General features: G+C 42.2%; 1 protein-coding gene across 2 annotated transcripts; it reads left to right on the forward strand.

Moving 5' to 3' along the window:
* The first annotated feature begins 131 nt into the window (after positions 1-131).
* ppp2r1bb (protein phosphatase 2, regulatory subunit A, beta b) lies at positions 132-26,838 on the forward strand. Of its 2 annotated transcripts, XR_013791177.1 has the most exons (16): positions 132-291; positions 1,492-1,582; positions 1,791-1,891; positions 2,528-2,760; positions 3,220-3,367; positions 3,785-3,940; positions 5,841-5,955; positions 6,864-6,934; positions 11,130-11,264; positions 14,920-15,093; positions 15,261-15,321; positions 19,491-19,645; positions 20,212-20,354; positions 21,947-22,038; positions 24,568-25,246; positions 25,318-26,838. XR_013791177.1 is itself a non-coding variant. In XM_079514851.1 (15 exons), the coding sequence occupies exons 1-15, from the start codon at positions 139-141 to the stop codon at positions 24,582-24,584; spliced, it is 1,845 nt and encodes a 614-aa protein (XP_079370977.1). In that variant the 5' UTR covers positions 132-138; the 3' UTR covers positions 24,585-26,838. The 2 variants fall into 2 exon arrangements, 1 of the variants encoding a protein (XP_079370977.1); XM_079514851.1 differs by having other exon boundaries at positions 24,568-26,838.
* Positions 26,839-27,710: the final 872 nt, after the last annotated feature.

The following is a 27,710-nucleotide window of genomic DNA, read 5'->3' on the forward strand; positions in this document are numbered from 1 at the left end:
AACCCAGTAGCGCAGCAGCAGCCAATGGCAGCACGAGCGGCCGTCCTTCTTTCCTTCCAAGCCATGGGAATGTAGACTTGTAGCAACGCCGTAGCGCAGCAGCAGCCAATCAGAGCCCTGCCGACCGCCCCACGGGCCATGGGATGTTGTCGTGTAGCAGTAGAGCAGCAGCAGCAGCGCCATCATTCCAGTATCTGCAGCAACACATCCAAAATGGCCGGAGCTGATGGAGATGATTCCCTGTACCCTATCGCCGTGCTCATTGACGAGCTGCGAAACGAGGATGTCCAGGTATGTCCTAATACACGCGTCTATTATAAACGTACACGTCTAGACGTTCAACTGTGGGAGTAAAGGGTTGTGTTTTGTGACAGTTACCACCCCGTCTGACAGGTTAGCTTGTTAGTTAGCATTAGGATGCTAAACGCGTCCAGCACAGGGCCTTTAGTTTCAGCCCCGCCTGCCCTGCGTTGACGCTTTCTAGCTAACCCACATTTGATAGATTGATTGAATACTTAATTAGACAGAAAGCTAACGGCACGGAACGTGCAGTCAGACATTTGAGCAATTAGGACGACCCCAAAACTCGTGGGGACTTGTTTCCATTGTGGTCCTACGTAAATGCATCAACATAATAACATGATGCTAACGTTAGTCCGCTGGCGTGATTTGACGCCTGGTTTTGTTGGTGGTTCTGTTACACACACTTTGTCAGAGCAGAGGAAATAACGCTGTTTATGGTCGTTTGGTGATGTGGGACAAACTATCCGGGCTCAACCATAGACTATGGACTCGACCACCAACAACACAAGTGAGGCTAAAACAACGTCCAGTCGTACATGATGACGCCGGAGCGCTAAAGCAGCAAGAACGCCCCTTCAGTAGTGTAGTACCTGTCCTGACACGATTAAACTGTCTCCACGTTATGTTTTGTTTTCTATTTCTCAGGATGGTTTGAGTCGTATAGGTTTCACTCTAGCTCTGATCCATAGCTCTAATGCGTTGCATTTAGAAACGCATTAGAGCTATGGACCAGAGCTAGGTTTCACTCTGAATTCATGTAAGAACTGAATCGACACACACACCACAATCCTGTCTGTTGTAAAACTGGGGCTTTTGTTGAGTAGTTTAAAATGCACTGTATTTCACTTGAACTTGTATTCTGTGACATTTGTTTTGTTTCAATGGTGTAATAGTATTAGTTCGTTCATTAACATTTAAAGACCAGTTAAACGATAAATTACAAACCTATATTATTACCCTCTTGTCTACCATGTTCAATTACTGTTGTGTTAATAAAGCTTTGTAGGAATCTATTTATGGTGAAACCAACACAGATTTTAGCTTGGCGAGCAAGGAAATTGTATGTCATTTTAGATCAGCCCTGTAAAACAACATAGTAATTCCTAATCCTTACTTACACAGATGTGCATGCTAGCCTAGAGATGTCCGAGTGATAACTGCTGTCATATGATTACCTGTTGTGTACAGTTACGGCTGAACAGCATCAAGAAGCTGTCCACCATTGCTTTGGCCCTGGGAGTGGAGAGGACCCGCACAGAGCTACTTCCTTTCCTCACAGGTAAATTCAATGATACGACAACAAGCAGGTGACCAGTTATATGGCCAAAGCTGACATCATCTGACACCTCTGTCTTTGTATTGCTTGAATGTGCATATTTTGCTCAAAAGGTCCTTGTAAACCTTCAGAATCTATGGTCACACTTGTTTTTGTTATCTGGCCGGATGTTAATTAATATAATTACTGTATGTTCCTTTTCTTTCGTTAGACACCATCTATGATGAAGATGAGGTGCTCCTCGCCCTGGCTGAGCAGCTGGGAAACTTCACAATGCTTGTTGGAGGGCCCGAATTCGTCCACTGTCTCCTGGTGAGTTTTTGGCTGAATATGGAGTTCAACCCCCCTCCCAATATGGACATGTGTTCCATGCTCTTGAGAAATCTGTTTCTCTAGAAGTAGTAATTAGTACATTTTATTTCGGTCCGTTTAAAAGAGCAGATCTATGTACATATACATACAGTTAAATCTAATAATGTTAGTGTTACCAGAAAAAGTTTAGGCTGAAGCCGAGACTTATTTTGCATTGCCTTTTTGAAATGTAATTCAGATTTTTAAAACAAAATGTAGTAACACATTTTCAAACATTTGTATTACAGAATTGAAAAGAGAAATCTAAGCAAAGTCTTAGATTTTGCCTACACTATTTGAAATGTAACAGTTACAAATCGAAACAAAATAACTAACCTTTGGTTTAACCAAACTGATAATATTGGATAAATTAAAAGGATCTAAGCAAGAGTAATTTTTTTACAATTAACATACCTACCTATCATGCTGAAACACCATGGACTTCTGGTTTTGATGTTGCACAACAGAAGCTCATTAGTAGACGGTAGTATAGCGCGCTCCGATAAAATAAATATAAAGCCTTAAAAGTCTAGGCCAGATAACAGATGAGTTTGTAAAGATGGAGATCTCCGTTTTCAATCTGCATCCTCTCTTCAGCCTCCTTTGGAGAGCCTGGCCACGGTGGAGGAGACAGTGGTTCGGGACAAGGCCGTGGAGTCTCTGCGTAAGATCTCCCAGGAGCACTCTCCAGTTGACCTGGAGGTCCACTTCGAACCCTTGGTCAAGCGGTTGGCGAGCGGTGACTGGTTCACATCGCGCACGTCTGCCTGTGGCCTCTTCAGCGTCTGCTACCCCCGCGTCTCCAGCACGGTCAAGGCTGAGATCCGCCAGTGAGTGACCTCCAAGTACAACTTTCTTTCAGGCTGTGCCTGTAGTTTGACTCTGTTCCACAGATATATATTGTGAAAATAGCCGAACTACAAGCTCACAGCGCCTCACAATGCAAGGTGTTGTAGATTGGCCATTTTCACAATTTCTGCCTCTTTCTTGGGTAAATGACAATTTGGCCAATGTTTGACAATTTTGTTGGTTACCTTTTACTTTATTTCACCTTTAGCGGTATTAAAATGTTCTTGAAAGTCCTTAAATGAGTAATTCACCCAAAAACAGACTTATTTACTATCAATTACACACCACATGAAGCCTTGAAGCAGTCTCGTTTGGAGACTCCGCCGGTCATCCATTTATTGGCACATCAATGCGACAAAAACAAAAATATTATTATTTGAAGACGTTTGTCTTTTGGAAGGGGCCCTGTTGTAATAGTATGTGTGGTGTCTTCTATCCAGGCATTTCCGTACCTTGTGTTCAGATGACACTCCCATGGTGCGTCGTGCTGCAGCCTCTAAACTGGGCGAGTTCGCCAAGGTTCTGGAACTGGATTATGTCAAGAGCGACATCATCTCCCTCTTCACTGCTTTGGCCTCTGATGAGCAGGTATATCATGCAAAAACATTCACCGTGTTGGTCCTTCTTTCATTTCCATGATGGGTTTCGAGATATTGGACAAAAGTTATGATTAACTAGATAAGATTATATAAATGGGGCTTAAAGTTCATAGTAGACAAGTCATTCTATTCCTGGGTTAATGCTGAAAATTGCAGATCTACTAAAACGCAATCTTGGTGTGTGCGACCCATTACCTTTATTTCCATAATATGATTTGAACGGGTAACGCACCATAAGTCAGAGCGCAGTGGTCACAAGAAAAGATATACAAGCTCACAATGTTTCTCAGCGGGACACGTTGTGAGCTTGTAAATCTGAGATATATTTTCATCATGCCAACCAAGTGTAAAATCTGCTAATAATAATTACGCTGTCAAAATCATCACTGATCTTGTCTCCCACCAGGACTCTGTGCGCCTGCTGGCGGTGGAGGCGTGTGTGAGCATCGCCACCCTGCTGCCCCAGGAGGACCTGGAGACCTTGGTGATGCCCACCCTGCGGCAGGCTGCCGAGGACAAGTCCTGGAGGGTCCGCTACATGGTCGCCGACAAGTTCTCTGAGGTAACCAAGAATGACCCTCTGCATGGTGTCAGATTTCACTTTTGCTTTTGTTTAGCCCATTTAGACCCGAGGACGATTCTACAAATGCCTTCTAAATCCTGACAGTTTTCTGAAAACCCATGTTTCTATGTCAGCGGTTCTCAAACTATTTCATGTCAAGGACCCCCAAGATTATATGTAATTAGCCGCCGACCTCCATCTGAAAATGTGTTGTTCCAGGGACCCCCCAGAAGCAAAGATTTGAGTTAAAAACGTTGGCTCTGAAAGAATATATATTCAAAGATTTGCACTACATTTTCACGATTTTTCAAAAATAGCAGACCTACAAGCTCGCAGTGTGGCACTCAGTGCCACGCTATGAGCTTGCAGATCTGCTGTTTTTCAATAGCTAAAGTATATCATAATTAATACTTAGAACACCAAAAGGGGATCCTGCCCAAAATGCGTTAATCAGGCAAAACGTCTGATACTATTGTATACAGATACAGGAGTCACAATGTGATACATGCCTGCCTTCCGATGTACTGAATATTTGCTGATTAAAAATATGGGCTATGAAAGTGGAAGGTGCTATAGCTTTAGTTTCACTACCATTCTGTTTACCAAAAAAGCTAGACATTTATTAAAAACAAACACAGTATTGCAATAGAGCGTCGCAGTCCCGCCTCCTACCCTGGACCAGGAAATGAAACCCAATGCATTATTCTCATAGACATTTCTTAAAGTATTTATTTAAAGACGGTTACGCCGCGGACAAAGCCAACTCGAGTCGTGACAACTCATGACAACACAAACAATATTTTGGACCAAACAAATAATTAGAAAGAAGAAAAAAACGGCAGGTTACAACACTTTTTTTGTTTTTCTTCTTTGTAATTATTTGTTTGGTCCCAAATATTGTTTGGGTTGTCATGAGTTGTCACGACTCGAGTTGGCTTTGTCCGCGGCGTAACCGTCTTTAAATAAATACTTTAAGAAATGTCTATGAGAATAATGCATTGGATTTCATTTCCTGGTCCAGGGTAGGAGGCGGGACTGCGACGCTCTATACAGGAATATGGGTAAGCCTTGCCGAGCCATGAGGCCCATAGGGCAGAGCTTGTAGATCTGCTATTTTTTTTAAATTGTGAAAACGTGCACATTTTTTTCTTTCACAGCGAACATTTTTAACTCAAATATTTGCTTCTGGGGGGGTTCCCTGGAACAACATATTTTCAGATGGGGGGTCGGTGGCCAATTACAAATACTTTTTGGGGTTCTTGACATAATGTTTGAGAACGACATCTGCATAGAAACATGGGTTTTTAGAAGCTGGATTTAGAAGCCATTTATTTTAGAATCGTAGGTCTAAATGGGTTATGGTTATGGGCTGAGGAAGGCCATACAGGCCGAAACGCGTACGTCTTCATTCTCAGAGGTAAATAAAATCATGTAAAAGGACATACAATGAGTGCTGGCTTTTTCTTCACCTCAACTTATATCTTCGAGCCTTGCACCTAGAAGGATTTTGTTTGAACCTGGAGTGCTGCGGGTTGTCTGCTACGGCAGTACTTTTCTCTAAATGGGTTATGTCACACCTGAACTCTGGAAGGAGCACAAACGCAAATAGCACTCCTTGTTTGTAACCTGAACACTAGTTTGCTACCGCTGGATTCATCTCTGCACTTCTTTAACTCTCAACATCCATCAACATCCATCCATTTTGTCTAACAGACAATTACTGAGGAACAATGTTGGCAAACATAAACCAATGTAATGTTGCAGTAACGGATGAAATATGACTCTCCCATCTGGATTACCGCTCAATCTACTACTCTGCAGAGATGTTTGAAATATTAAACTATTATTAAACGCACACACTATGATATTGATGTTGAGTTGTTACTCTCTCAATCTGTAGCTCCAGAAGGCTGTTGGTCCAGAGATCACAAAGAATGACCTTGTTCCAGCCTTCCAGAACCTTCTCAAGGACTGTGAAGCTGAAGTCCGTGCTGCTGCCGCCAACAAAGTCAAAGGTCCGTCACACCCCACCCAGTGGGATTCAGCACAATTAATTTACAGTTTTGGCATCCCGGTTAAGTTCTAACCACTGTGGCGGGTACTTACTAGGGATGTCCCGATACACTTTTTTCGCTTCCGATCCGATCCCGATACCTCAATTTCTCTGTTAACCGATACCAGATACCAGTGTTGTGATTTCATGTGGTGTTTATAGCAGACTCCTCACTCAATTGTGCACTTGCAGTGCACTCCAAAGCAAATTCCACATGCCCCAACATTTTATTTACCTGCCATAGTGTCGACCCCTTACCCCTGTGTCGGATCTGTGGTTAGACTGGCATTTTCACCGATACCGATATGACCCGATATGACAAATAAGAGCCGATCCGATACTTTTACCGATACAGTATCCAAGATTCAAGATTATTTTATTGCCATGTCAACCAAGGTTGATAGGAATTTGTCTCAGTGACATTCATTGCAGTAACAGGGGGATGTGACAACAAATGAACTACACAGCTGCAGCCATTATTTCGGGACATCTCTAGTACTTACCCAGTCAACCAGCCCTAGTTTGAGTAGTATTTCATATGGTCCTTGGTCAAACTAGCAATGTGTTCAGAATACATTTCCATAAAATCTTAATAGTCTCGGATATTTCATATTCATTTCATTTCAACAATATGACTAGAACATAATATTGTGTTAATTGTTTATGAATCCTTTTCATATCGTTATTGACAAATAATCACACATTAGGACTTGGATCATAAAAAAAACATTTTCAGTCATGAGATTTTATTTTGCTTTAATCCATGAGTTAACATACCAGATTTGCAAGGTGTATAACACATAAAGAGAGAGAGGGGGGGGGAGAAAGAATGTATGCACTTCTGTTCACTGTGTCTTTTCTTCTGTGAAGAATTCTGCGAGAATCTGCCAGAGGACAGCCGTGAACAGATCATCATGACTCACATACTGCCCTGTGTTAAGGTAGGACAGCCGTGAACAGATAATCATGACTCACATACTGCCCTGTGTTAAGGTAAAAAAATTAATAAATCTCACTTGTATGCCATGTCTGATTTAATGCTGTTTGATGCAAGAAGCTTTGATTCGCTGTGAGTCACAAAGCATGGGGAAACTGACTTATTGTTTTTGGCAGCTCTTTTCTACTTAATGTTCACACTATCTACACAGTGGTGCGGGCTTATGACGTCCTATTTGACAAGTATTCCGTGTGAAGCAGCAGGTTCAGTGGTTTTAAAAATAGAAATTACTTCCATTATGTTGCCGCAAAATGTCAAGTGGGCATACTCTTTGATCCTGGCGATCTAATTGGTCCTTAAACATGGTCCACCGTTTTTACTTGTCAGCATGCACTTGGACAGAAGGTGGCACTGTTGTATAAGTAAAAAAATAAATAAAATCATCAGTTATTTCAAAGCAAATTCTTCTTAAGATCTGCATATCTGGTCGTTAATCCTTTATTTAATTGTGTGATAAATGGCACAAAATCACACTTGTTAAAATGCTGGGCTGTGAAATGTTTACCCTAATAGATATGATTATGCGGTTATCACATTTAAACTCTGCTATAATTGTGTTTACATTTGGAAAGTACTTGCAATCAAAAGACTGATTTGCTTGTTTAAACCACCGAATGTAATTATATTGTAATTAATTAGTACATGTCTAAAGTGATTTGTTTGTCCATAAAGGGAACATTGTGGTACTGGTATCCCATCGACGGTGAACAATGGAGAATAGCTTTGCAAGCAGCAACATAATCTCATATATTTGTGTTTTGGGCGACTCATTTAATTTCTCCTGTGCAAACTGTTGTACAGTAGCACTTTTTAACCAAATTACCCCCTAAATACATTGTCATGACGAATATGCCGAAAACAGCCATTCTAACATCGAGCTTGTAGATCTGCTATTCTTTTGAAAATGTAAAAATGTTGCCTTTTAATGGTATGCCCAATATCTGGTGCCAGGCGCAATGTGGTTAAAGCTGTACCTGTCCTCTCCTACCCCTGACTTGAACCTGGTTTCCTGCTCAAGTGCAACATGTTTACCATTGGAGCTAATAGAGCCTGCCTGCTTGCTCAGGGGATACATTGAATCTTGACCATCATGTCAAAATTCGTGTCAGATCCTGTCTAGGTGAGACATGACCTTTGACACGCCCTAGAGAGAAATGTCTCAATAGAAGAGCAGGCAGACAAAATGCAACCACCCCAATTGTATAAGTTATATTGTGTTAACACATTGAGAGCCCACGCAAAACTGCCCAAAATCACTTTCACCTAGAAAATCCATTCACATTTTTTATAATTCAGCTGACTGGAGACACATGCTGGAACTTTTTACTTTGAAATCTTTTATAGTTTCTGAGTTATTTAATTTAAACGCCAAATGCATTCTCAATGGCGAAAACACAAACTTTAGCACCACGTGTTAAAAAAAAAAAAAAAAAGAGTGTTTTGATTTTTCTGATTTTTTATTATTATTATTTATTTATTTTTTTCAAAGACGTCCACAGACGTCTTGGGCTATGCACGTGCGGTAATACCCAGGACGTCCACAGACGTTTTGGGCACAAAATGTGTTAACATACTCATTACTCTACCATACAGATTGGACCAAATTACATTGTATTAATTTAAAAAAAGGTACAGTACATGGTGTGGCTTACCCCATTTAGGCCTGACCTCAAAATTTAAAAATATTCTTCTAAATCCTCCAGTTTTCTGAAATAAATATTTTCACGATTTTTCAAAAATAGCAGACCAAAAGGGGTTCCCGCCCAAAATGGGTTAAGTGACTTAAAAGTTGTTACTATAACTCATTTCGTAAATCACCAGTAAGCGATAATGTACAGTGATAGGCCTGTCAGAAGAAGAAATGGCAGAACTACAATCTTGTATAAAATTATTAAATATCTCAATCATTTCTTTCTAGTTATTTGTCATATATGCGCTGTGCATTTTATGTATTGCGAAGCTCGAAGGGTAAACGGAAATTACAATTTTGTATTCATATGTTCTAATGTTCGATGCCAAACGCACAATTAAATCGTTAATGGCATTTATTTGAGTGACAATTCACCGTCAACTTAAATGTGATATCGTGACAGGCGGCCCTAGTCGGTGAGGCATTCTAGGAAAATGTGTCCTGACAGGATGACGCAGGGCCGACACCAAGTGGAGGTCAGCACTGCTTTGGCCTGAAGGGGTTTATTTCCCAATAATGACGGCCTCACTTAACATGATCCAGCTTATTATAACAAGGCCACTTATGAAGGAACGCTTACATTGCGTTGCAATGTAAACGGAGGCAGCGCGGCAGTGGTGTTATTCAAAGCATTGGACTGGTTGCTGAGCACTGGAGTATATCGTCTGTCGGGCGGACAACCTCTTATGGCCAGAACTGTTACTTTTCAGGATTCCAATTCAAAAATGGCAAAAGTAGCTCACTAGTTTCTTTGTGTCCCGTTTGGAGCTTTGTGGATTTGCTACTTTTGATGCTTTAAAGGGGAAATTACCACTCATTTTCAACATTTTACTATGTCATTAACACATTGAGAGCCCACGCAATACTGCCCAAAATCACTTTCACCTAGAAAATCCATTCACATTTTTTATAATTCAGCTAACTGTGGAGACACATGCTGGAACTTTTTACTTTGAAATGTTTTATAGTTTCTGAGTTATTTAATTTAAACGCCAAATGCATTCTCAATGGCGAAAACACAAACTTTGGCACCACGTGTAAAAAAATAAAAAAAAATAAAAAAGTGTTTTGATTTTTGAAAGACGTCCACAGACGTCTTGGGCTATGCACGTGCGGTAATACCCAGGACGTCCACAGACGTTTTGGGCACAAAATGTGTTTTAATATACCTTAGAATTGTCCCCCCCATTCTGTGTTGCCTAGAACTGGAGGTCTGGAAAAAAAATCAGTAACATTATGAAGTAAAATCGGTAACATTATGAAGTACATCTCAGTGACATCACAAAGACAACAATTCTAAGGTATATTAATGACATACCCGATAATCGGGCATTTTTGACACTCGGGTGGGTGCCCGACTCGATTTTTCGGGCATAAATTATCGTCTAGTGTGAGTAGAACGAGATTAAATCTGAACCCCTCGGATCTGCTTGGGCCGCCCAAATTTTTCATATTTTGGTCGAAGACTATACCAAATTTTGCACTTTAAACAAAAGAAGCCTGTTGGCTGCCGGATCATGTAGGCCTATAGGCCATTAATTTGTTAAAAAAAGAAAAACGCACACACACACTGATACACACACACACACACACAGTTAAAATATACAGATTAGAGGTGTCTGCCCGATGGCAACAATATAAATAAAACTTATTTGTGCAGGGCGTTACTGAAATATACTATTTTAATAAAAATAAACCACATACATTATGAGCAAAACGGGCAATATCCTTGACATCGCAGCCAGTATGCTCCTCGTGGGTAGATTCCGGCCAAGGAACGCAAACATGCTGACCTAATCTGGATACCTGGTCATTTACAGAGCGTGGAAACAATGATGGAAATATGACATTTCGATTAGTTTCATCCAGCTGTTTTCATACGGACGAACGGAAACGATTCCGAACGATCATGCAAAAATAATTGCCGTCCTCTCAAATCAGTGCAATCGGTTGATTATGTAATCATTGTGACAAGCATAGTAGCACCTTGGTCAGTCTTGTGAGTTTTCCTCATGTGAATGGATGAGAAAACAGCCTGGTCTTTCTGCCATGTACATGGATTCAACTTCTCAGTTGCCACGACTGATTTCAGTCATTTGGATTCCATGTCTTCTATGGATTGGAGGCATGTTGCGCAGCAAAAGTCACCTATCTAACTGAAAGTAGATGGGCCACTTTCAGTTGTTTTTAAAATTGGAGCATTTAAAGTGGTCAAGCTAGCAATATTCATATTTCATAAAAGCAAATGTTAAATCCTCACTGTAATTTATTCAACGTTGCTAAAACATTGTAGTTTTACATATTGTATCAATTGTTTAGGAAAAGCGGCGCTAGTGTGGGCCAGGGCTCCTTTCTCACGGTTTCACATGTCGCACATTAGGATGCCGTGAGAGATAATTTAGCTTTAATCCATGCGTGTACTGACCCTCCTCTCTCTCTCCCCCTCCAGGAGCTGGTGTCGGACACCAACCAGCATGTGAAGTCAGCGCTGGCCTCGGTCATCATGGGTCTGTCCACGATCTTGGGCAAGGACAACACAGTGGAGCATTTACTGCCTCTCTTCCTGGCTCAGCTTAAGGACGAGGTAAATCATATAGAGGTTCACAAGTTGTCATTTAGGGTCCAATTTGGGATAGATATTTTATGCTTCCATCCAAACGCCCATGCATGCAGATGTCGAGCTGGCTGACGGCACAGTGTGTAATCTTCCAGCTGAAGCCATTTAAAAGCTAGACAAGGCTGTGTTCCTGTGGGTTGTCTGCGACAGGCTAATGCTAATTAGCTACCTACCAGATGTACCTGGCTGTCACTTACGGTCTGTATAGCATATTGAGTCATGCGGTTGGCTGCCAGAGTGCCAGGCAAACCTTTAGAATATGGAACACTTAAGCGAATCATGCCAACACATTTCCCTGCTTGTAGCTGTATGAGTGACACATAATGAACCCCTCTTGAGTCTTAAGCACTGTATACTTCGTTGTACAACAGATGGTGAAATAGCCGATCTACAAGATCATAACGTGCCACAAGCTTGTAGACCTATTTTCACTCTTAAAAAATGAATAATAGTTATCATGCCTAAAATGGGGATGCCAGCAGTTGATGCTGTTTAAAGAGCATGCACAATAAAGGGCTGTATATTCTATATCTGGATGAAGAGTGACCTGTGTAGTGAAGAGTGACCTGTGTAGTGACCTGTGTAGTGGGCTAAAATGGGTCTGTCTAGTGAGAGGTGGGTCTTGTATGCTGTTCTTGTACACAAGTTTGATCATTACATGGAATAAGTGTGGACAAAGTACTTCAGATGAATGATGCTGTAGTGGCTAAAGCATTTGAGGGGCAAAATATATTTTCTATAGCCTGACACTCAATCTGAATTTTCATTACGTTTCACTTTATTCAGACTGGAAGCCCTCCCCACGGCAGCAGTTTCTGGGATGGGCGTTGTCAAAGCGTCAGTCTTTGGTTTTTGGTTCATACCAACCTATCAGAATAGTAGGAAAGCAGATGACGTTGTTGTCAATCATGTGGCTACGGCTAAGCCGTTGCTAACCAAACAAACACAGCCAGCGAGCGCTACTAGCGTGTAAACAAGAGCGGTAAAATATGTCTGTTTATAAAACCTGTCGTTTCTGTAAAGAAACTATTTATCATACGTCGATTTAAAAGCCAGATTGGGGGGCAGCCATGTTTGTTTGACGCTGTCAAGTGAGGCGGCTGATGGCCAATCGGCTGCTGCGATCCGATTTTCAAACGACAGCACGTGTACTGTGTCACCAGACCTGAATCGCCAGAACATATTTTCTTAATGGGCGTGGCTAGCGATTCAGGGCTGAAGCCAGGCTATATTTTCTATGCACCGATTACAAATAAAAGAAGATGTATATGTTGAGAGCCAGTGAGCACCAGCCACTTAATTAGCTGCGGGAGCATCTCAGGGGCTTGTGACCACGGGACTCGTGTGACTGTGATATTGAGATTATGCTACAGTTACCCTTAAAAACAACACGTTAACTCAATGTCATTGTAACCAAGATATTCGATAGAAAGTCATACTTTTTTTAATGCCATATTTAGACATACAAGCGCAAATATCCATTGTGTCCCCAGCAGCAACAACCCATAGCCTGAAGTGACCTGGCTCGGCCAATAGAATGACAGGGGGAGGGGGGTGAAGCCAGATTTGAATCTGTTTATAAACATCACACTCACTTCGGTGTACAAACACTGGAAGTTGTCTATATTAGCTTTAAGTTGTAGATAACTGGATGTGCAGGTGATACATTCTGTCACATGGCCCAAATCAGCTAAATTAATTTCCACAACTTTCCACTTTTTGTGTTGTGAGAGGCTTTACACACACCGGCACGTGAACACTTAGTGCAGCTCTGGGCTGTCATTTCAACCAGTCATCTCCACAGTCCTATTTAAAGATGGCCCATTTTCATCCCCCCACACACAAGCACAAAACAAGTCTTGAAGACATGAGATGAGAGTTTCAAATCACGGCTTTTAGTTGAAAATTGCCAAATCTTTAACTGACGGCTTTGACTTGCAAATTGCCAACATTTGAGTTGCAAATGGCCAACGTTTGACATGAATGGGAACATGGAGAACATCCTTATTAGTTTGACATGAATGGGGACATGGAGAACATCCTTATTAGTTTGACATGAATGGGAACATGGAGAACATCCTTATTAGTTTCATGAATGGGAACATGGAGAACATCCTTATTAGTTTGACATGAATGGGAACCTGGAGAACATCCTTATTAGTTTGACATGAATGGGAACATGGAGAACATCCTTATTAGTTTGACATGAATGGGAACATGGAGAACATCCTTATTAGTTTGACATGAATGGGAACATGGAGAACATCCTTATTAGTTTGACATGAATGGGAACATGGAGAACATCCTTATTAGTTTGACATGAATGGGAACATGGAGAACATCCTTATTAGTTTGACATGAATGGGAACATGGAGAACATCCTTATTAGTTTGACATGAATGGGAACATGGAGAACATCCTTATTAGTTTGACATGAATGGGAACATGGAGAACATCCTTATTAGTTTGACATGAATGGGAACGTGGAGAACATCCTTATTAGTTTGACATGAATGGGAACGTGGAGAACTGGTGATGTCTTTTCAAACAAGGATTTATTTTCAACATCGGTTTTGCTTATTCTGAAGCCAGCAAATCGCTGCAATTATGTGGATGAGTACAATGTGGCCAGTTGCCATTGTTAACATCCCTATTACACATTTGACTTAAGCACTGGCTTCATATAAGGCCAGTGGGTGGAAGCTTATGCCGCGTCATTTTGGAAAAAATGACTTCAAAGTCCCCCTTTTTTTCTCTGTGCTGGTGTGACTAATGCTGCTTGGCTGAGTCGAGCTGATAAATGTGCACCTTGGAGTCGGTAGAAAGCAGTCCTTCAAACGGATCCATCTTACCGTCGGACAAAAAAAACATGTTATGAGGCTATTACTCACTTTAACCCCGGCATCCTATCCTTATAGGTGAACATTTACAAACACAAAAGCAGATCGGCGGGCTATTGCCTGCCTGGCACAGATGTATGGTGATGTATTAGTCTCTCGAGCTCATCATCATCATTCGACTGCCCTCGAGATCTGCGACACATGCCGCCAACTGTGAACTTGGTGTGGCAATGAGCAACAGAGTGGAAACTGGTCTCTGTTGGTCCTGGGTCCCTACTCGGAACATCTGGAAATGTTCTTGGTCTTGTTCCTCTTGATGGGCAGGGTAGTCTCCACAGAAGCTAGACTCCAGTCTAGTAGAGAGTAGTAGGCTAGACTCTCGAGCTAGACTGTTGTAGACTGAGCAAAGGAAACTTCCGCTTCCGTTTCGTCTTTACCTCTTTCCGTGCAGATTACTCCTTTCACGACTTATTTTAAAGTGTCCATCTGTACTATTGACGACTTTTTGTGATTTTATTTATTTTTTGCTACAGACGACCCTCGATTATACTAACCGTAGGTGGGTGTGTTTTTCGTAGGGGACATAGTGCATTCCGTGAAGGGGAGGCGATCGAAAAATTCCCCCTCCATTCACTCCTGTTATAACCGATGGGCCGCGGTTAGCATATTAGTGCTTCTCTCTTCGCAAGTAATAAAACAAAAGTCGTCAGTCGTGTTTGGCGGTAAATGTAACCTGCGGCCGTGGTTTTAGAGTAACGATGATTGGTGTTCTCCTCCCTCAGTGCCCAGAGGTACGTCTGAACATCATCTCCAACCTGGACTGCGTGAACGAGGTGATCGGCATCCGCCAGCTGTCCCAGTCGCTGCTGCCTGCCATCGTGGAGCTGGCGGAGGACGCCAAGTGGAGGGTCCGCCTGGCCATCATCGAGTACATGCCCCTGTTGGCAGGGCAGCTGGTGAGCAGGGTTCATTTAGATCGCAAATTTAGATGTTGTTTTTAAGCCATAGTTCTTTGAATAAAGACTATGATTGGGGGGAAAAAAATACACAAACACGTGCAGTTCTAGGATCTTGGATGTGATTCAACAAAAGTGGACTCGATGCTATTTGTGTGACTCTTCAGGGAGTGGAGTTCTTTGATGAGAAGCTGAACACCCTCTGCATGGCCTGGCTCATCGACCACGGTAAGACACCTCGCCTTGACCCAGGGCTTCTTTGACCAGTTGGCCACCTGCCGTCTCTATTTTAGACCCTACTTCTTGCAAAAGGGCAGATCTACTAGCTTACAAAGTGCCACATCCATGGATTTAAGTGCAGCTCATCTACAAGCTCTCAATGTGTCGTTGAGAGCTTGTAAATATATATATTTTATGTTCAGAAGCATCTTCCATAAAACCCCTAATGACTCAGAATATTTAATAAAATTGAAAGTTACCTGGTTGGCATTGTGTAGAACAGCAAGAACAATATTACTAAAACCTCATAATTGTACATATAGTGTTAATTGTGTTGTTATAGTGTTAATTGTACATATAGTGTTAATTCTCCGGGTCCTTACCGGGTCTCTCTCAATGAGTCCGGTTCTCTAAAAAGGTTCCTATATATTTTTACTATTATAATTATTATTCATATTTTCATTAATTCTACAGTAAGATGAATGAAAATGGTGATAATAATTACAAGCTTACAAAGTGTCACGTCGCTGATCGCTATTATTGTACTGTTAACACCGTCACCGTTACGTGACGAAGTATAAAATAGGGGCTCAAGTGGGTAAAATGTCACGTCCGTGTCCCAGAGCAGGCGGGGCTGGCTGGGGCCCAGTTGGCCCACACTCAGCAGCAAGTCCACACAGAGGTCAACGCTGTGGCGGGACACTTGTATATACACCACTCCACGTTTGCTCAACTACAGCTTAATTCATAATCCATATCGTGGCACAACGGTGCTGCTCGCTAACAGATCAGCTCTTGACGACAAAGAGCCGCGGATGTACTACGGATTATGAATTACGCTTACGGTTGCGCTACTTCCAAGTCTCTCTCTCTCTCTCTTAGGGCCTCTGTACTTCCTCTCTCTCTCCCTCTCTCTCCCCCTGTCTCTCTCTCTTCCTCTGCTGGGACAGAGAGAGCCCGGGGCAGGCGTGGGGAGGGGGTTGGGTCTGATGAGCAGAGAGAGGGAGATGAGGGGGATGGGGAGCAGGAAAAGGGGAGTATGTGGGGGACGGAGACGTGAGGATCGGCAGCTCCCTGCTAGCGCTCCTTGCCAATGATACACAACTGTGAACTATGGTTCTGCTCTGCAATCTGCTGCTGCTCTTTTTTTTTTTTTTTTTTTTCATGTCATAATTGTCAGTCAAAAAGGTTAAAAAATAGCAGACGATAAAACACACCGAAAACACAAATCTGCCAACGAGGTCGTTTGTCTCCTTTGTGCTTCGTATCGTCTCCGTCTGGTGGAAACCTTGTATGTCCAAAACATGCTTTTCAAGATTCAACTTCCAAAGTAGGCAGATGGACGAGCTCACAACGTGTTGCTTCATGCCATGTTTCCAGCTCGTAGAGCTTCTTTAGAATATGGAGATGAGGGGTTTCTGCCCGACAGCAACGATATGCTGTCAGACCCCAGTTGATGGATCCCCGTACCTCCCTAGCATCCTCCAGCGCTCTGTTAGTGGACCCACGTTAAGGAGTCCCACACAGCAGCTGTTGGACATCTTTCCTCTCTCACTTCATACTGCGTGGGGGAGTAGGACGGTGGACCACCGTGCGTGCATGTATGTTTAATGACTGCCGAGTTTGGAGGTCCCTCGGTGGCTTAAATCTATGCCGCAGGTTTCGTCCCCAGCCAAGGCAGACATTCTATCTCTCTCCCGGCAGCCAGTGCACTTAAGCTGACCTGGTGAAGAGAGAGAGAGAGAGAGAGCGGCTCTCGTCCTGAGAGAAGCTCTGGTGGTGTCCACGGGGGGCCCACAGCACTGTTTTATAACTTTGTCTTTGTCGGGTGGAAACCTCATGTAAAAAGAAAAAACTTCAAAAATGGCAAGAGTAGCAGATGTACAAACTCAAGATGTGTCGCTTCGCGCTGCATTTCGAGCTTGTACATCTGCTACTTTTGATGCTTTTGTGTGACGCTGTAGTGTGATCAAAGTTAATTTGCGAAAACTTTGAGTTAAAATATGTAGATTAAGAGGTTTCTGCCCGAAAGCAACTACTTACAAAACTGTCTCTTGTGAACAAGTTGTCACACAGTAACTATGGTGCGTTTCTGCACATGGAGTTTTCCAATTAGAGACACACACACACACACACACTGCATTGAGGACAAAGGGCCAGCTGAGTTACATCATTGGAATGTTCTGTGTGTGTGTGCGGGGTTGGGTTTAGGGCTGTGCTGCTGTCCTTATATAAGCCTTTCACAGATAAAGGACCAACAGATCAGGGCTTAATCTCTCTATTTTGGACACGTATAAATAGGAAATTCATCAAAGATGGTACTTATAGTAGTTCAATAGTCATGACTGACTATCTGAATCCCAACCCCAGCAGACACTGTTAAACATTTACTGCCATAGATGGACATCTCCGGCTTTTAATGTTTTATATTGATTCAGTTAGAGATCGCGCTATACAGCTGTCTATGAGCGTCTGTGCAACGACACACTGGAAGTCGTTGGTCCGTCAGCAAATTGGTTCCCCCCTCATTGACTCCAACGTTGGCTGAAATCTTCCCACCCTTTTTATCTTTGAATCTAATCGCAGATTCCGATTCTAATCAAAACAAGCTTTGTCGGCCGAAAACAAGCTTTATTGATGGCCCGTTGCGGTAAAGAAATGGCCCGTGGTCAGGTGGTGATCTGGTGGTCCACGATCCTCCCGCGATAGGATTGTTTATCCATGCGCTAACTTCCGGTCAAGCCCTGGGGTATTTCATTCCCTTTGAAAAAGGCTTGTAAGGCTCAAATACCCGCGTCACATGAATGGACTAATTCCCAGTGAATGTGGCACTGGCGTGTTAACCCATTTAGGCCTGACCTCGAAATTTATAAAATGTCTTCTAAATCCTGACAGTTTTCCGTCAGGATTTGCGCCACATTTTCACGATTTAAAAAAAATAGCAGACCTACAAGCTCGTAGCGCGCCACTTGGTGGCGCGCTATGAGCTTGTAGATCTGCTATTTTTCAATAGCTAAATTATAACATAATGTTTAAAACACCAAAAGGGATTCCCGCCCAGAATGTGTTAAATCCAGAGGGTTAATTTCACCCTGAGCTTTACAAATGTAATAAAATGGATCCCATATTATTACATCTGTATACTTTCGGAGTGGATAAATTACGGTATAACCGTTAAAGCTGCTGTTCTCTTGCATGTCTAATTGTATAGGCATTTATTTCTGTACTTTGCAGCCATAATGCTATTATGTCTTGCATAAGCGCAATCTTTCCATAGAATATACTGAGGTGTTGTTGAGCCTATAATATTATTCAATAGGCACAATGCATTATTAAAGCAGGGTTCTATAGATGTCTCTCCATATTGTCGTCATCTGTGCATAACATCTTCCCCTAAGCTGTCCCAGTGTGCTGTCACACTGTCTTGAAGCACTTTTATTCATAAGCAGGCATACTTAATTGTACTGTACATTTGGGGTCCAGGGATGCAATACTGTACTCTGTACTGTACTCTAACGTCGTTGAAGTAGGACTCATAAAATGTCCCTGGGACAAAACCGTCATGATTTAGAAGGCATTTGTAGAATTGTCCTCGGGTCTAAATAGTTAAAGGGTTAAAACAGATATTGACGGTCCCAGTTGGGTACCCATTGTCTGAAATAATAACGAGGTGAAAATTAATTACCAATTTGCCCAATGGGCAATTGCGACATGTTGCATAATCTTAATTCTGGTGAAACATAAAATGAATGTCCGATATTTATGATTTATACTCTTTGTCGTTTCAAATTGCCCTCTGGGTAATTTCAACACGTTGCGTAATTTTAACAGCACACTGTTGAAACATGCTTATTTAACATGAATAGAAATGATGCCATAGAACTACAACTCCATCATGCAATCTACATTAAATTGGCTCTTAAACAGAACAGCATGACCAATTAAAAAAACCCTAAAAAGGCATTATTGTTGGCGGACCGGTTAATGAGCGTGTAGCATTCTAGTGCAGTTTTCAGCATATGCCCTTGTCGTGCGTAGGCAGACGGTCAGAGAGCTCTGCCTACCGAACTGATTCCCGGTTTTGCGGTAATTTCACACGATTGCGAATCCCGGGGGGGCGGGGGTCCATTTGATGGCTGCCTTTAATCCAGTCCCAAATGTTCTGTGTATGTTTGCAGTATATGCGATCCGAGAGGCGGCCACCTGTAACCTGATGAAGCTGGTGGAGAAGTTTGGAGCAGAATGGGCTCAGAACACCATCGTACCCAAGGTGCTGGGAATGGCCAACGACCCCAACTACCTGCACAGGATGACCACTCTGTTCTGCATCAATGTAAGGCTAATGACACCTGCACCGGAATGTTGCGTTCACACGAGAAAGATGCAAAGATCACGGCACATTTGTCGCTTTGTGTATCTGTTGCTCGCGTGGTCGCTGACGTCATCAAGCGTCTGTAGTGCCGGCGGGGGGAGATTGAGATAAAAACAACAATCCAGCAGCTACAAACGTCGGACTTTCTTTGTAGCTTCGCGTCACTGGCTTCCAATGACAATGAATGTTAGACTGTATCTTTGCATCATTTGAACGCACCATAAGGCTAATAACTGGTTTTTAACCTTTTTAATTTCCCTGAGTTTGATGTGCATTATAGGTCTACAGACCCCCATTTCATATGTTTTCTCTCTCTGGGGCTCCGATAAAAAAAAAAAAACTAAACTTAATACCCATTCACGATCGTGTAGGAGGGAACAGGCGTGTGCCATGATGCGATTTTGAATATTGGGGAGTTGAAGCATCTCATCATCATTCATCCTTTTTTCTGATGTTCACTAGTCTTTCTAAAGTCATGACTTGCCGTCATAATAATGTGTTTGCATGTCCCCCTGACTTCCCCTCAGGCGTTGTCGGAGGCCTGTGGACAGGACATCACCACCAAGCAGATGCTGCCTGTGGTCCTGAAAATGTCCAACGACCAGGTGGCCAATGTCCGCTTCAACGTGGCCAAGTCCCTTCAGAAGATCGGCCCTGTACTTGACAGCAAGTAAGTGACATGATGCCAAGTTTGGGGACAAATGACGGACATGAAACCAGTTGGAATATTATTGAAGTTTCATGAGGTGGGGGTGTGTGGGTAAGGGGGATATGGAATGAATGCAAGTGTCCCCCAAAAGTTAGCAAACCGGCTGTTTGTGTCAACCAGGGACCTGTGTTGCATGTTGCATTTTTCTCAGCTTTCTGTCGCCCCCTCTAAAATAAGCAAAGCAAAACTGCCAAAAATCTGATTCAGAAAGCGGTGTTCCGTTTGGTATATCCCTGTTGCTAAATTATTCTCCCATCATATTCTGTAGATTATCTTTATATGCTGCTAAATTGTTTTTCCTTGTTTAGTTTAGCTTCCTAAATTCCTACCGTGTTATATTAGGGAGGTAGGTATGTTATTCATCCCAGAGGGGAAATTAGGGGTGTTACATAATAGACATCAATAAAACACATTATTGATGTCTATTAGTGTTTAAGCCCAATATACTCCCTTCCTTTGATACAGATGGTTACCGATTAATAATTAATCATCAACTTATCATATAAATGAAATATCACGTATCTTATAAGTTACTTCGGTCCATTTCGCTAGGTGCAGTGTCGATTATGTATTTATCAATGCATTAATAAATACCAAGAGTTCTATTTCCAATCTGAGTGTACTTTATAAAAAATGGACAGAAAATAGTGATCTCGTCACCTTACGAGTCAATCAGTCTAGACACAGTCGCGTCGCATACTTGCACCAGAAAGCTTACAGATGTAATTATTCCACTCAACGTGTAATACCGATTTAATTGAGCTCCTCAAAGTGGATAGAAAGAAGGAAAGAAGTTTAAATAGTAGAGAATGAATAAAGTGATAGATTTCATTTATAGCTATTGGTTGATGACCATCGTTCATATCAAGGGACTATAATGGGCATAACGACTACAACTATAATCTGCAAAACCCGTCTGTCGCTCCGTCACTCACGCCTCCATATATGGCCGTCAGTCCATCACGCCTCGTGACACGGTCCATAATATAGCCCTCCATATATGAAGATCAACTATGCCGTATTAAGAAGCGCTGTTGTTTCAGCGCCGGGCGAGGTCACTTCTTGCCCTCAGGGCGTCTTACTGGTATTAACTTTGTTTGGGTGGGAACCCCTTTTGGTGTTTTAAACATTGTTATAATTTAGCTATTGAAAAATAGCAGATCTACAAGCTCATAGCTTGTAGGTCTAGGTCGTTTTTAACTCAAATATTTTCTTCTGGGGGTGGTCCCTGGAACAACATATTTTCAGATGGTGGTCGGCGGCCAAATACACAATTTTTGGGGTCCTTGACATGAAATATTGAGCACCACTGATATAGAAACATAGACATTCTGTATTTCAGAAAACTGGAGGATTTAGAAGACCTATTTTAAATGTCGACGTCAGGCCTAAATGGGTTAAGCATGTATGCCCTATTACAGCAATTATTTCACTGCACATACCTTCTATGAGTGAGTGACAAATAGAATCTATTGGATGTTGTAAATGTAGTGGCTCCAAAAAGCAGCGTGAAAATGAAAACCGCCTGTACTGTTGTGTGTGTGTGTTTGCAGTGCCCTGCAGACGGAAGTTAAGCCAGTGTTGGAGAAGCTGGCTACAGACACAGACATGGATGTCAAGTACTTTGCCCAGGAGGCCATCAGTGGTAAGCATGTCCTTTTAATTCTTGTTATGAATCTCACACGGTTGCTCCTTTGATTATGCAATTTTGTTTTGAAGCCAGTTGTGCAGATGTTAGTATCTATAATCTAGTGTGATACTAAAATCTTGAGTGCAGACGACAGATTCCTATATGAAACTTATAAAAAAGAAAAAAACTGTTGCTTGTTTGTAGTCTAAGTGCACAGTGTCAGCAGTGGTGAAACACATTTGGGTAAAGATTCAGTCTGATTAGAGCCCCTTGGCTTGGACTTCCATTATAAAAAATTAAAGTTGAATATTTAAAAGAAAAACAAATAGTCTAAAACGTATGTGAAAAGACTGGCAGTGTACACAAGAAATATGTCTAAAAACACAGACAGACCTCTTTTAAGACAGCTTAGCTCTGACTGAGAATAAGAAAGTTACTGTGCTTATTTAGTCCTTTTCTTTCCACAGAAGTGTGTATGGTCAAATTAATAGGTGCACATAAAAGAGAAGAAAGGAGCTCCACAGTAGACTTCTGAAATCTGCAACATTTCAACCCATTTGTCACATGTCTCATGTGCCTGATAAAGACCTAAAGGGTCAAAATGTTGCAGATTATTTGCCAATTTAATAAAGTAAGACTACTGTGGGGCTCTAGAAACAAGCGTGCGGATGCTTCTTTCTTCTCTTTGATGTTTGCCTTGACAACCACCTTACTACCTGATCATACTGCAGGTGGATGCCTTGACATCCACCTTACTACCTGATCATACTACAGGTGGATGCCTTGACATCCACCTCACTACCTGGTCATACTACAGGTGGATGCCTTGACATCCACTTTACTACCTGATCATACTACAGGTGGATGCCTTGACATCCACCTCACTACCTGGTCATACTACAGGTGGATGCCTTGACATCCACTTTACTACCTGATCATACTACAGGTGGATGCCTTGACATCCACCTTACTACCTGATCATACTACAGGTGGATGCCTTGACATCCACCTCACTACCTGATCATACTACAGGTGGATGCCTTGACATCCACTTTACTACCTGATCATACCTACAGGTGGATGCCTGGACATCCACCTTACTACCTGATCATACTACAGGTGGATGCCTTGACATCCACCTTACTACCTGATCATACTACAGGTGGATGCCTGGACATCCACCTTACTACCTGATCATACTACAGGTGGATGCCTTGACATCCACCTTACTACCTGATCATACTACAGGTGGATGCCTTGACATCCACCTTACTACCTGATCATACTACAGGTGGATGCCTTGACATCCACCTTACTACCTGATCATACTACAGCGTCACAGTAAAGTGCCTAAATACAGGCAAAAGATGTGCACACAATCCTCTCTGCCAAATGAATAGGTGCACCATGCTCTGCCCGAGCAAGGAGACATTACCATTTATCCAAACTTTTTTTTCCTTCCACGTAGCCAATTGAGATCACTGATCTCCCTTTTTTGTTTTAGTGAGATCTGGCCAAAACGATGGCAAAGACGAGCACATACAAGGCAAATGATTGATTGATCAAATGTAAATTAGACGGTAGTGTGGTGGCTGGGAAGAGAAGGTCACGTTAATGAAATTAATATAACATAACTATACGGTCATATAGACACTCCCATCTCATTTGTCAGATCTGCTACATTTGCTGCTTTTGTGCAAGGCTGTAGTATGATCAAGTAGTAAGGCATTCATTTATGGAAAAAACACAAGAGGTTTCTGTCCGACAGCAATGATATTATACATAACCTATTACCCTTCCAGTATCCTTGATGAGGATGATATTATACATAACCTATTACCCTTCCAGTATCCTTGGCCAGAGATGCACTATCACAGCAATAAATGTTGGACAATAGAGACAATGTTGGGAATAAAATAGTTCCGTTGAGATTATTATTATTTTCTTCATTACTGCTGGCTTTGTACAATGACTACAGAAGAAGCCAACCTGATTATACATATTTCTGGCTGGTTAGTGACCTTATATATTCGTGCTTGTTTACAGGAAACGGTATTACTTGAGTGCAGAGTACAGTATCACACCAGATTATATATCGTCATTGTCAGGTGTAAACCTTGTATGTCCAAAACTGTTAACATACAATAAAGCATACGAGTCATCCATCTATGAACAAACATTAATCCATTGAGACCTGGAACGCATCCATGTCACGTTAGCGTTAGCGTTTGTTAAGTTATAATTTAGCTATTGAAAAATAGCAGATCTACAAGCTCATAGCGCGCCACCGAGTGGCGCGCTATGAACTTGTAGGTCTGCTATTTTTGAAAAATCGTTAAAATGTGCCTCAAATCTTTCCGAAAATTGTCATGATTTAGAAAACTTTTTTTTTTAAATTTCGACATCAGGCCTGAATGGGTTAAATGTGGAGATAAAAGGCTTCTGGCCAGACGGCAACGATGGCCTGAAGTCTGTCCTATCGGTTCAACCTTCTGAAGTCTGTCCTATCGGTTCAACCTTCTGACTCATTTATTTTCTCCACAGTTCTGAATCTGCAATAACTCACCGTGCATGGCAACGCCACCAAACACCCAAGACGACAAGACAACACAACACACTTTCTGACAAGATATTTATTGATGTTCAGGAGCAACTGGTTAATGTATAGAGAATTAACTAAGCTGTTAACAACTGTTTATCTTTTTTTTTTTTTTTTTACTTACTGTCCAATGGTTGACCAATGTTTCAGTCATAACAGAGGCCTCCTTCGCTGACTGCTCCCCTGCTGTAAATGGGCTCTCTGTATCAAGGCAACGTGTGGTGCATGATGACTCTTCTCCTAGTTAAACAGTGCTAATCAGATTCAGAACCCCCCCATCACATTACCCCCTTTCACCCCCGCTCTTTAAGCTCCACTTATACTTTGTGCTCGACACTGCTGTGCAACTAAGTACAAATGAAGCCTTTAGCCACTGTTACTGTATACTTTAGCCAGTTACTGCAGCATGCCAAGTGTCTGTTCATCACCACACACCAAATGGCCAGCTTGGCTCTATCTGTGTGCCTCTTGCCGCACACAGGTTTCTCCAAGTGCTAAACGCGGTCCTTTTCGCAGCAGATGGTGGAAGAAGCTGTTCTTTTTAGTTGTTGCTGATACTCGTCACGAAACGGACCCGATGGTCAGCCAGCTTCTTCCCCAGACACTTCGCCTAGCTCTCGTAACGTAGGCTTGTCTGTTTCACGCTTGCGTGTCTCGATGGAATTAATGGTCCAATGGGTTGTTTCTGTGCAAAGCTCGTTGCTGTAGGTCGATGCATGAACCTCCTCCCCCCTCAAGATAGTTCACATGTAGTCTCTGATCGTTCGAGGAGTAATTGCCCTTATCTCAACCCATCCCTTATCCAAGTCCCCCTCCTCCCTGAGTTCACCGTTTAGATTCCCTGTAGCAAATGTATGGCGAAGATTGAATTGGTCACACAAATGAATTTCCCCACCCCAATGTTCCAGGACGAGGTAATGGGGACCATCTCAGTCATCACGTGTTTGGTGATTACTTTAAGTGGGTTCTGATCAGTGGTGGGTGCAGACCTATGTTCGCTCCAGGTCCTTTTTTTCTCCTTTTCTTTTTGTTGTCTTGGGAAAATAATAAAGTGCGTGGCTATAATTTCCTGCAGTATGTTCTCAACATTGCTCGTTGTGCTAATGACTTTGATAAGCAATGCATTCTTTTCTTTTATAGTATGTTTTGATGATTTAAAAAGAGCCCCCGCCTGCCATGTTCTGTAGACACAGCATTGCTAATGTCTTTAAATTCTGTTAGGCACAGATTATTCCTTGGACACAGAAGGGGGCAGGGGGGCTTAAAACATGTATATCTGAAGAAAACTGCCTTTTTAAAACTGGCTATGACAGAACTGGTGTGCCAAAGGCACCATGGTGTTGTCTTTTGCAGAGTTGGAGGTTCAATATGCCCAAAGAGGGCAATGCACGTGGATCAATCTGGTGGATTAACACGGTGGTTCTCAACCAGTTTAATGTCCCTCAGGGTCCATTGGTTCATGCAGTTTAGAGTTGCAGACCTGCAAAGGTCCATTTGGAACCCCCATGAAGGGACCCTGAGGGTCCCTGGACACCTGCTTTGAGAACCACCAGGATTAAAACATTCTTTTTAGAAATGGCTTGCTGCAGCTTTTTGACCTTCTGCCCATGATGGAACTGGTTTCCTTGGCACCGGCTCATCGTCAGCGGAGTCGTCACTATTTCGGTCCGTCTCATAATCGGCCACAGCTGTCAGGGCTGTGCGATTGAGGGGTGGAGGGGGTGCACTCCTCACATCTCAATTCGATCTAAAGGCTAGTGCTTGTTCACTTGCATACTTGCGTCACTTGTATACTTGCAGATTAAAACACAACAACAAAGTGTTCAAATGCTGAGGCCCATGACGGGAAGCTTTCCTCTGAATGTGTTAGAATTGGGTCATGCCTTCAGAGAGAACCAGATTTGGGGCTTGTGTACGGAGGGCCATGTGATGTTTTCTCATTGGGAAGCTGGGGGGTGCCGGTGGTGGGCAGGTTGAATAAATGGATCATCTGTATTGTGTACAAAAAAAGAGACCTGTTGTCTTTTCCTGAACTCCCTCTGAACTCTCTCCCTCTTCCCGCACCCTTGTCTCATTTCCTACTATTAAATAAACCTTGTTGTTTGTCCTATAATCCTGAAGACTGTGAGCTCTTTTTGTTTTCATTTGTATTCTCTCCACAATTGGGGTACTGTACTACTGTATTTTAAACCTGAATAAAGTAACGCGGAACAGTGGCACAGTGTGCTTAATTTATGTCCTAACGTGCATTCAAACAAAGTTATTATTGACCAAATTGTTACTTCTCAGCCAAGAGGCATCCCTACACTTGATGAGCTTTAGGCCAGGGGTCTTCATCGGTGCGTCCAGGACCCTGAGGGGGACTCCTCACTCCTCAGAGGTAATAGGAGGGCTCGCCCCAAAACACGTTTGCCCCCAATTTCTTCGTGGACCGCTCGCTCCCAGTAGTTCTTGTATTCTTGTATACTTACACCTAGAAACCCCATTCAAACCTATTTAGGTTCATCTTATGGTGGACATGTTTGCCTGAATCTTTGAAATGTTTCATAGTTTTAGAAATATAGAGCTTTCAAATTTGAGAAATGTACAATGGGGCTCAATGGCAGATATTGGCACGTCAAAAAAGCACTTTCCTACATACTTACACCTAGAAACCCCATTCAAGCCTATTTAGGTTCATCTTATGGTGGACATGTTTGCCTGAAAAGGAATCTTTGAAATGTTTCATAGTTTTAGAAATATAGTGCTTTCAAATTTGAGAAATGTACAATGGGGCTCAATGGCAGATATTGGCACGTCAAAAAAGCACTTTCACCTAGAAACTCCATTCACACGTTTTATAATTCAGCTTACTGTGGAGACACATGCTGGAACTTTTTACTTTGAAATGTTTTGTAGTTTCTGAGTTTAAGTTAAACGCCCAATGCATTCCCAATGGCAATAGCACAAACTTTGGCATGCTACTAGTCCTACATACTTACACCTAGAAACCCCATTCAAACCTATTTAGGTTCATCTTACGGTGGACATGTTTGCCTGAAAAGGAATCTTTGAAATGTTTCATAGTTTTAGAAATATAGTGCTTTTA

The sequence above is a fragment of the Electrona antarctica genome, assembly GCF_951216825.1.
Source record: "Electrona antarctica genome assembly, chromosome: 11".
Taxonomy (NCBI): domain Eukaryota; kingdom Metazoa; phylum Chordata; class Actinopteri; order Myctophiformes; family Myctophidae; genus Electrona; species Electrona antarctica.

Coding starts and splice junctions, on each gene's coding strand:
- ppp2r1bb (XM_079514851.1), top strand. CDS start 139: ATGGGATGTTGTCGTGTAGCAGTAGAGCAGCAGCAGCAGCGCCATCAT. Junction 5,956..6,863: donor TGCCGCCAACAAAGTCAAAG/GTCCGTCACACC, acceptor TCTTCTGTGAAG/AATTCTGCGAGAATCTGCCA. Junction 15,094..15,260: donor CCCTGTTGGCAGGGCAGCTG/GTGAGCAGGGTT, acceptor GTGACTCTTCAG/GGAGTGGAGTTCTTTGATGA.